We start from the raw sequence: 11,095 nt of genomic DNA on the forward strand, positions 1-11,095 counted from the left end.
AGTATTTGTCAACCTTCTTTATTAATTTTTTTTTATTTACTATATTGAACTCATGGTCACTAGTTTAGCCCCCACCCTTCATAACGAAGTAGGTTGGAGTTTAGTTGAGCCTTTGAATGATGTTGATGCTATAGGCAATATGAAGCTTCAGGAAAATGTGAAAAGTGCGCAAAAGAAGGAATTGAAATACATTCCTATTTGTGTTTCTATTTTAGAATTAGCTTTTTTTCATAGGTTCAGTATGAGGGGAGTTTGGTCTTCAAAAGAATCGTCTTTAGTACAACACTGGACATATGATCTTTTGAACTAGAGAGCCAAATCGGAATCAAACGCAAGATCGATAGGACTTGGGGAATTTGATTCAACTACATCGCAAATTCTTGTGAGAGACGGTCTCTTTGAGTGAACATTTCTAATTGGGCGGGCCCATTATATATTTTTCAAAATAATATAAGTAGGCATTAAGAATGATGTAAGTAGACATTTAAGATATTGAAAGTAAGCATTAAAGATACGGTAAGTAAGAATTAAGGATAATGTAAATAGGCATTAAGAATACGGTAAGTAGATTTTTAATCTTTAATGGGCTGGGCTTAACATATGTCTCTCAAAGAAACGGTCTCTCAAGAGAATGGCTGCAACTACATACCCAATTTTTTAAAGAAGATGGACAAGGATATCATTCAATTTCAACAACAAAATGTGGTGCAACTAAATTATTTGTTTATTCCTTTGCCTCGAGCTTACAAGATTCTTAGTGATGAGGACATTCATAATGCATCAGAAGATGTAAGTTTATTTAACATTATCTTTTACATGAATTAAATGTCACGTTTATGGAGTTTAACGTTCTGTCTTACTGTTTAATGTTACTTTCTAACAGTTTCATGTTTTTGATTTATGTTTAATGTTTCTGTCTTACAGTTTAATGTTACTTTCAAACAATTTCATGTTACTTATCTAGAGTTTATTGTTTTTGTATTACAGTTTAACATTACTTTCAAAAAGTTCATGATATTGATTTTTATTTTTTTGTTCTCTCTAACACTTATGTACTTTTTTTTACTAGAAAATTATTGAGGAGTTAACCAAAATGAAAAGGAAAATGGATATTATTATGCAATATCATATAAACAATTTCAACAGACTGAAATCAATGGCTACCCAAGCCACAACCTCAAATGGGCAGAAAATTCGGAAAAACTCCCTATCGCCAACTATTTTACAATGGATCTCTAACCCGAATGTTTGGAAGGAAATAAATAATGTAGTTGATAAACTCATGGATGTTAAGAAAAGAGCTTCAAGCATAGAGTTTCCATTATTTGATTTTGGATTAGAAGAAATGGAGAATGCAAATATTGGCTAAGGGAGGAAGAAAGCAAATATTGACAAGCTCACTACAAGAAAACTTGTTTTTAGCAACAAGTTTTAGCAACGACTATATTTTTTTCGTTGCGAAAAATACAAGTTGTTGCGAAATCCGTTGTTGTTGCTAAATAATCGTTGCCATAAAAAAAATAAACTTCCCCACCCCTTAAAATAATTTCCGGTATAACCAATTTTTTGCAACAAACAATTTAGTTTGAAGACTCAACTCTCTTAAGTGATGATTATTCAAAACACATATTAATTAAACAAATAAATTTGGTAATTACATTTAATTGTTTAAGTAAGTCTAAAATCATATTTGATATACATTTGATAAGTAATATATATTTAAGTTCGAAGATGTTGCAATATGCTTAAAGAACTTAAGTTTATTTTAAAGTTGATTTTATAAGTCTTGAAATACGTTTCAAAGTCTTGAAGATATTTACATTTATAATCAGGATAATTTCGTAATTATATTTGAAATATTTTAATAGGTCAACGTTCCTTGAAATAATATTTGAAATATTTTAATAGGTCAAGGTTCATTAAAATTAACTTTGATATTATTTGAAATTAAGTTTGAATATGTTATTACACGTTTTATCTTAAACGGTTTATATTTGAACTTAAATTTAAATATGTGCTTAAACTAATTTGTAGATTAAATATAGTTCAAGGTACACTTGTTTTGCTAATTATAGTACACGGCTATATTTGATGTTAAATTAGTTGTTATACAAATTATAGAATTTTCTATTAATAAGATGATATTTGAATTAACACTAAAAATAGAAAATGACTATTTGAATTAATACTAAAAATAGGAATTAATTTGAATGATTATTTAAACGTTGATAAATCTGGTTTGTGTTTAGTTTTCAACATCTTGTATGAGTACTAACGTGACAGCATAGCATTGGATATTAAAGACAAATTACAACACACAATGACGAAATTATTTTAGCTGTCAATACACGTCAGATTGAAGTTAAGCTCAAGATCATGAAGACAGGCGCTGAATGACCAGGTTAACAGAAAATAACGGAAAGGAGCCTTATTATTTTCCATGATGTGTTGAGGCGTAACACTATAAATACAAGGCTTCATTTCAGAATTAAGGATACACCTCTTCTTATCTCTTTCTTTCTTGACTTAAGATTTAGAAATTCTCTAAGTGTTTAAAGAGTTGTAATTCTTAGTTCATCTAACTCTTACATTTGTAATAGGCTTAAGAGTTTAAAAGAGTTAGATTAAGTTTAATACGCTTAACCAAGAATACTTATCAAAGTTTTCAACTTGTGAATCTCTATTGTGAGATTTGGGATTTTGCTTTTATTAAAGGGACTTGTAATATGGTTCTTCAAGGGGAAGAACGTGGTGTGAGGAGATAGTGAGATCTTCTTGTTTGTATTAAAGTCGGATTAATAAAAGGTGTTGAAATCCTACGGGTTGAAAGAGAACCCATAGGCAGGGAGTAGGTTGGTTAGAACCGAACCTCGTTAACATATCGTGTGTTATACTTTAAAGTTTATTTTCCGCACATACGTTATTGTTTACGAATCGACTCAAAACTGTTCCATAAAACAGTTTTGACAGACTCCTCAAACTCTTGAGACAAGCTGACAGACAAAATTTTAAATAGCCCAAACTCTCTATTCACCCCCCCCCCCCCCCCCCTCTAGAGAGTATTCAACCTCCTATTAACCTTCATAGTTGTTAAAATTAAATAAATAATTCGTAACAATATATATTGTTACAAAAAATATTTAAATATACAGATACAATAAAGTCGTTGCAAAAACCCTTATACTAATAATTTTCGTTTTCAATTCCTTCTCAAATCAGAACCCCATCCCTCACAATCCCCATTTCCCTCGCTCGCAATTCAAAAACCCATGCTCGATTCCCTCACAAACCCTGTTCCCGCACACCGGAGCTTAGCGATTGCCACCTGCACACCGGAGCTTCTGCCGCCTGCACGCCGGAGTTTAAGCCGCCTTCTGCATATCAGTGCTGCCGCCTTCTGCACATACACATCTCAAATAACTCAAGACATGTTGGTTTTTTTTTTTTTGCCTTTTTGTTTCTTTGAATTTATTGTTCTTGTTTCTTGTTGCTTTCAATTAATGGGTTGTTCTTTGAATTTCTTGAGCTTTGTTGTAATTATCAGATTAATGTATGTGTATTTCATCAGTTTGAAATGTTGGGTTGTACGAATTTTAACACTCTTGGCAGTGAAGGAACAAGAATTCGTCTTTTTCTTGGGCTTTGTTCTAATTATCAAATTTATGTATGTGTATTTCATGATTTTGAAATGTTGGGTTGTATTTCATGACATAGATTAACCTTTTTCTTTGCCACTGAGGATTTACAATTAGATCTTGAGGGCTTGATTACTTGCGTTTTTTGGGGATTTATGTTTGTGTGTTTTTTCGTATTGGGAAATTATTTGCGTTTTTTTATTACTATTATTTTCTCAGTTCAATTCATGTGGAATTAACTAGCAGTAGCTTTAGGGGGATTAAACGTCGTTTCTTGAATAAGGTGAGATTGCTTTTGATTTATATGGATAATTTATTAAAATGTGAGATTCTTCCAAAGTAATGCTAAAAAAAATTGATGGAGTTACTTCAAATTGAAGTTCTAGATGATAAGATTAAAGCAAAAGTTTATGGCCTATGATTTCACGGTGTAAGGTTTTAATGTCATGGTGGAATTAGATTTTTCTTTTCAAATTGAAGCAAAACAACTCATTTTTTGCGATTGTGATGATACATACTTGATGAGGGCAAAGATTTTTTGTTTATTTGTTTTAGATTATAATGAAGCCTAGTAAAATGGTTCATGTGAACTTGTTAAATTGTTCTTGTTTATTCAAGTTGATTTGTCTAAGTTGATTTGTCATGTATTGAAAATATTTTCTAAGTTGATTTGTCACGCATACATTGAACAAATGGTAATCTTTGTTCTTGTTTTTATTGTTAAATTGTTCTTCAAACAACTTAAAGTTAAAATTCCCTTTCATGTAGTTGTTAAATTGTTATTGAAGTTGTTAAATTGTTCTTATGTTTCTTTCAAAAATTTGAATTGTTCTTGTTCTTTTTGAATCGTTAAATTGTTCTTCAAAAAACTTGAAATTAAATTGTTCAACAAGTTGTTAAATTGTTCTTGTTCTTGTATTAATTGTTAACAATATTATAAGGAGTTCTTGGTGATATTATTGAATGCTATATAACCTAATTATTATAAACTTTAAATATAGGAAACGATTTTGAATAAGGCATGGGTCAAAGTAAAAGATCGTTCATCTATTGATTATGTAAATGGTGTTGATCAGTTTCTAAATTTTGCTCTTTCCAAAGTAAGAGAAGATGATCGAGATAGCACTAATATTAGGTGTCCTTGTAATAGTTGTAGCAATATATTTCTTAAAACAAAATGTGATGTAAGATTATACTTGCTTAAGAGAGGAATGTATGAGAAGTACACTTTTTGGGAACTTCACGGGGAAGAATTAGTTGAATCAAGTGATGGGGATGATGTTAATGAGTCGAATGACACTGATAGTGGTTTCACAATGTTACAAGATGCATGTGGAGTTGGTGCTATGAATGTTGGGAGTGCTGAAGAGGGTTTAAATAATGTTGCGGAGTATGAGAAACCTAATGCAAATGCAAAAAAGTTTTTCAAACTTTTAGAGGAGTACCAAGAACCATTAACAATGCATGGCACAACAATGTCTAAGTTGTCATATATTGTTAAATTATTACATTTAAAGGTTTTGAATAATTGGTTTGATAACTCTTTTGATAGTATACTCCAATTAGAACGTCAAGGCTATGGAGCTTACCTTCCAACTTCTTATAACGAGGCTAAGAAACTCATTAAAGACTTAGGCCTTGATTATTATAAGATTGATGCTTGTGAAAATGATTGTATTCTTTATTGGAAAGAGCATGAAAAATTGATTGAGTGTCCCACTTGTGGTTTATCAAGGTGGAAACGAGAAAATGAAGGCTCTTCTAAGGGGGTAAAGATTTCTAGAAAAGTGCTAAGATATTTTCCATTGAAGCCTCGGCTACAAAGGTTGTACATGTGTAGAAAGACATCCAAAGACATGCGTTAGTGCAAAGAAAGGGATGCTACTAAAACATATAGAGTGAATGATTGTGATAGGATCATAGATGATGATGCCCTTTTTAGGGAAAAGGAGGATGATACGTTTTTGGAGGATGACAATGCGAGTGCGGTGGATGATACAATGAGACATCCATCTGACTCCTTTACATGGAAATCATTTGATGAAGAGTATAGTGAATTTGCTAAAGAGGTGCGAAATGTTAGACTTGGACTAGCTTGTGATGGCTTTCAGCCTTTCAATAATTCACAACATAGCATATGGCCAGTGGTTCTTATCCCTTATAATTTTCCTCCTTGGTTATGCATGAAACCTTATTCATTTATGCTATCTTTACTAGTACCAGGTCCAACAGGTCCTAGAATTAATATGGAAGTCTACCTTCAACCACTTATTGAGGAGTTAAAGGAGCTTTGGGAGGTTGGTGTTGAAACCTATGATGCTTACTCTAAAACAAATTTCATCTTGCGTGCATCACTACTGTGGACTATCAATGACTTTCCTGCATATGCAGATTTATCTGGATGGTCTACCAAAGGTTATTACGCTTGTCCATGTTGTCATAAGGAAACTAAACGGACTTCGTTGATGCATAAGGGTGATTATTTAGGGCATCGTCGTTGGCTTCCAATGAATCATAAGTGGAGAAATGATGCCAGTTCTTTTGACGGTAAAATTGGAAAAGGTGTTGCACCAGTTCCATTGAGTGGGGATGATGTATTACAACATTATAGCCGATTCTCAAAAGCAAAATATGGGAAGATTGTAGGGAACAAAAGAAAAAGGGATGCTTCTAATAGCTTGTTTGGGTGGAAAAAGAAAAGCATTTTCTTTAATTGCCTTATTGGAGGAAATTAAAAATTCGTCATAACTTGGATGTTATGCATATTGAGAAAAATGTCTCTGATAATATCTTGGGTACTTTAATGAGCATACAAGGCAAAAACTAAGATACTTTGAAGGCTCGATTGGATTTGGTGAAGATGAAAATCAGAGATAAGTTGCATCCTAAAGTGGTTGATGGTAAGGTACGTGTTCCTATTGCTATATATACATTGAGGTCAGATGCCAAGGTTGCCATATGTCGTTTATTTTGCAAAAATGAAATCTCCCGATGGATATCTATCAAAAATTACTCGTTGTGTTAAAGATAATGGAAAGAAGATATCATATTTGAAGAGCCATGACCATCATGTTTTTATTGAGCAGTTGCTTCCCCTTGCACTTCGTGGGTTTTTACCTAAAGAGGTTTATGACCATTTGGTTGAACTAAGTTTTTTTTTTTCGAGACCTTTGCTCTAAAAACATAAGTGTTGGTCAATTGGAAGAACTTGAAAAAAAATTTCCTTACACCTTATGCAAGTTGGAAATGATATTTCCACCGGCTTTTTTTGATGTTATGGTGCATTTAGTTGTACATCTGGCAACTGAGGCAAAAATTGCTGGACCAGTTCGATATCGGTGGATGTATCCTATTGAGAGGTATACTTTTTCTTCAAGAAATATACTCATGTTTGTTAATTATTCAAATACTAACATAACATGTCTTATTCTATTAGGTATCTCCGAACATTAAAATCATATATTCGAAATCGAGCACATCAAGAAGGTTGCATTGCTGAAGGTTATTTGGCAGATGAGTGCTTAACATTCTGCTCTAGGTACATGAGTGAATTGACACTAAATTCAATCGCAAAGTAAAAAATGACGATGAAGATATAGAAGAGGATACCTTAAAATCAAACGTTGACGTTTTTAGACCACTTGGACATACTATTGGGGGGAGTACACCAAAACATCTAGATCATCTAGAGTGTAATCAAATCCATTTTTATATTCTTCAAAATTACGATCCACTTCTTAAGTTTGTCCAGTAAGCCATTTTTATTCCTTATGTTTAATTAGTTTGAATTGTATAGTATATTTTAGGCTATAGAAGCCAGTTTTATTTGTTTTTATATGGTGTCATAAAAAACATAAGTTGGAATTGGAGAAGGAATGTCCAAGAAATGTAGAACAGAGGCACAAAGAACAATTTTTCAAATGGATACAAAATCAAGTAAGTAAGCTTTTAAGTGATACATTGTAAATGGTTTCCTTCTTAAGTTTGTCTAGTAAGCCACTTTGCTGATAAAGTATGTTAACATTTGTTCATTTAGGTACAAAAAATTTATAAACCTGGACGCTGTGATAAAGACTTGTATAATTTGGTTTGTGGTCCTTTTGGAGTTGTAGGGCATTACACAGCATACATTGTAAATGGTTTCCGTTTCCACACCAGGGATAGGTCAGAAAATAGGGAAACACAAAATTCAGGTGTCATGGTGCGTGGTGATGATGCTTCAGATAAGTAATACTATGGCGTTTTGAGAGACATATATCAAGTGCGTTATCCTGGAGAGAATCATGTATTTGCGTTTAAATGCAGTTGGTTTGATGTAGAAAACCTTGGTAGAGGGTATAAGGTAGATGAGCATGGTTTGGTTAGTGTGAATAAGAATAGACTTTTGAAGTCGGATGATGTGTTTGTGCTAGAATCCCTAGTGTAGCAAGTATTTTACATAGAAGATGAAAACAATGAGAATTGGGAATTTGTTATAAAAGCACAACCAAGGGATTTGTATAATAGGAGTGCTAGTGATCTAGATAAGGAGAATATAGATGTAGATGCCTTTCAACAAGTAGAGGTGGAAGCTAATATTGAAGCTGAATGTACTAATGGTGTACATACTAACAATTTTAGAGTTAGTTTGTCGTTGGTTACAAATATGTTTATGGATTATAAAGGAGAACAAGTAGTGCAAATGGTTACACAAATATTGGAAGATGACAATTTCATTAATGAGGTGAAATTGAAGTCTTTGAGGAATCTAGTGAAGTTGAAGAAGAAATTTGTTTTTGATTCTTCTCCTTAATTATGTTATGTTGTACAATATTTACATTCACTATTATCTTTCTTGTTATCTATATGAACAATTCGGCTACTATTCAATATTTTCCTGCTCTATCTTGAAATATATTGTTTATTTTTTCCGCTTTATCTTGAAATATATTGTTTATTGTTGAAGCTACCTTTTGTTTGATAATTTTGCAAAAATATCTGAATAGATAAAAGATGGTTGGGAGAGGAGGGGGAAAGAAAATATGCAGTCGAAGTATTTCCCCCGGAAAACTTATGAGTCGTGTTCAAGCTAGTCGGACGCAATTGTTTAGCAACCAAATGTAGCTGACCAATTCAATAATAGCTCTAACCCATACATCACAGATGAGATTGCTCATGCGGTTAGCAAAACTAAGTTTTTTTTAATTTCAATTCAACAATTTTTAAATTTTTTTTGTTGAATTCACTTTGATTTTCATTGTCTTTACCCTTGTAGATTTGGAGAGGCATTGAACAACTTATGAAGCGCATATAAACAAAGCAGCACCAACTGAATTGCCAGCACCTAAATCGCCAACAACAGATGCGCCGACCTTGAATGACCATAACTTGATTCATGGAGACGATCTTCAAGGTTATGAAAAAACTGCTACACCAATCTTGAATGACCAAGCATCAGAAGGCATCAATACCTTAATGGATGAAAGTACATTATTGGAAACTTGACTTTCACGTTTCTAGTTTGTTATTATGGGTTTTTTTTTATATATTATTGATTATTGATTATTGATTATTGATTATTGTAGGCATACTTGGTAAGAGAAAGAAAAGAAGTAACTTTGTTAGTAGAATTGAAGTGGGCTTGCAAGTGAATAAAGCTTAGATCCACAACCAAGGCAAACTATCACTCGAAACGAGGTGGAGCAAGTTAATGGTGATGAAATAGATAGTAATACAGGTAGTTAAGAGAGATGGAGCAACTTTTTTAGATATTACTGATTATTGATTATTGATTATTATATGAATACTTGATAAGTTTTAACATTTGTATTATTTTGAAATGTCTTCACAATTTTTCGTTTATTGTGAATTGTGGATCATTAGCAACTAGTAAGATCAAAGGAAGAGGTAAGAGAGGAATGTATAAGAGTTAAGTGGTTGATATGAAAATTAAAGGGAGAAGATCGAAATTGAAGATCACAATACCTGAAGAAATGGACCGAGCAATTGGAGATAATGCTCGTTACTTGGTTAATAAGTGTGGGCGTGTTATGAGGACAAAAGCTCCCTTGAATGTGAAAAGTTGGAAAGAAGCATTTGAGGTAGCTGGAGAAAGTATGTTGAAGAAAATACAGGGTGTGTTAGTTATTAATTTCTTTATAAATATCAGTTATTTAGCACTATAGTTTTCTGGTTTTGGTTGTACTTATCATCTTACCTTCTTTGTGCAGGAGAAGTTTGAAATTAATAAGTCTAGTGACTACTTCAGAATGTATGCATTTGTCTTAGAGACCATGCAACGTTTATATAGATTGTACAAGTGTAGGTTGCACAATTACTACAAAAGTGCGAGATGCGGAAAAACTGACGAGGAGCGCAAAAAGAATTCTCCTCTTGACTTACCCCAATCTCAATGGGAATATCTCATCAAGTATTACAGATCTGACAAATTTAAGGTATTTCTTTAATTAAACTATGTACTATTTATGAACTATTTATGTAAGAAAACAACTCAACATTGAGCCGATGTTTATGTAAAACTTCATAATGTTAGAATTCATGGTAAATTGGTAATGCATATACTGATATACCTATAACAAAGTACAATTGAATACATGCCAGTATTTGACTGATAGAAATGTTTGACAAGCTGTAACAAAATGCAAAAACTAACGTGCATAGATACATCCATTTGTCTAAACATAAATGTTTTTGATGTATCTACTCGTCAATGATGCCATTTAGGAATTACCAATAATAGCAAGAACTTGATTGGCATCAACTTTTGTAATCATCGTGCAGGTCATAAGTGAGAGGAACTCTAAAAATCGGAATTCTGACAAGAGAACTAAGCATACAACTGGAAATTTATCATTTCCTGAATCAGAAGATGTATTGGTAAGACAAACCTATTTTATTATGTTTATTGAATGTAGTCTAAAATAATATCAATAACGTTGTATTATTTGAAGAGACAAAAGAGAATGCTAATGTCAAGCTAACTGCTAATAAAGTTTGGCTTATCCAGCACACTCGTAAGAATGATCAAGGAAAACTAGAATGGCTCGATACACGGTCAAAAGAAATCCATGTATGTACAACAACCCATTATAACTATATTTTTCTTACCCTTGTATGATTTTTTTTATTATAATATGCAATTATATATATCTTATTTAGGTAATAGGTGAAGTTGAAAGATGTTGTTGCTTCAGCTGCGGATTCAATTACACAAGATGAAATTTTGCTTAAAAAACTGGGCCAAAAGTCTGGGCATGTACGTGGAAAAGGGATAGGGGTACGTGCATATTCTAAAGACAAAGCACAAATAGAACAACGTAAGATTGTGGAGCAACAACAAGAGAAAATTCAGGATCAACAACAACAAATTAAAGATTTGATGGAAAGTCAGTTGCCACAACAACGACAATTTGAAGAATATAAGGCATAACAACAAGAGGCAATGGAATCGATGAAACAAG

At 32.6% G+C, this 11,095-nt stretch overlaps 1 protein-coding gene across 1 annotated transcript; it reads left to right on the plus strand.

The window, feature by feature from the left end:
* The first annotated feature begins 3,269 nt into the window (after positions 1–3,269).
* Positions 3,270–6,370, plus strand: LOC130813461 (uncharacterized). Its single transcript, XM_057679295.1, has 5 exons — positions 3,270–3,430; positions 3,715–3,792; positions 3,855–3,918; positions 4,637–5,404; positions 5,501–6,370. The coding sequence occupies exons 1-5, from the start codon at positions 3,270–3,272 to the stop codon at positions 6,368–6,370; spliced, it is 1,941 nt and encodes a 646-aa protein (XP_057535278.1).
* Positions 6,371–11,095: the final 4,725 nt, after the last annotated feature.

Source organism: Amaranthus tricolor, chromosome 5 (genome assembly GCF_026212465.1).
Source record: "Amaranthus tricolor cultivar Red isolate AtriRed21 chromosome 5, ASM2621246v1, whole genome shotgun sequence".
Taxonomy (NCBI): Eukaryota; Viridiplantae; Streptophyta; class Magnoliopsida; order Caryophyllales; family Amaranthaceae; genus Amaranthus; species Amaranthus tricolor.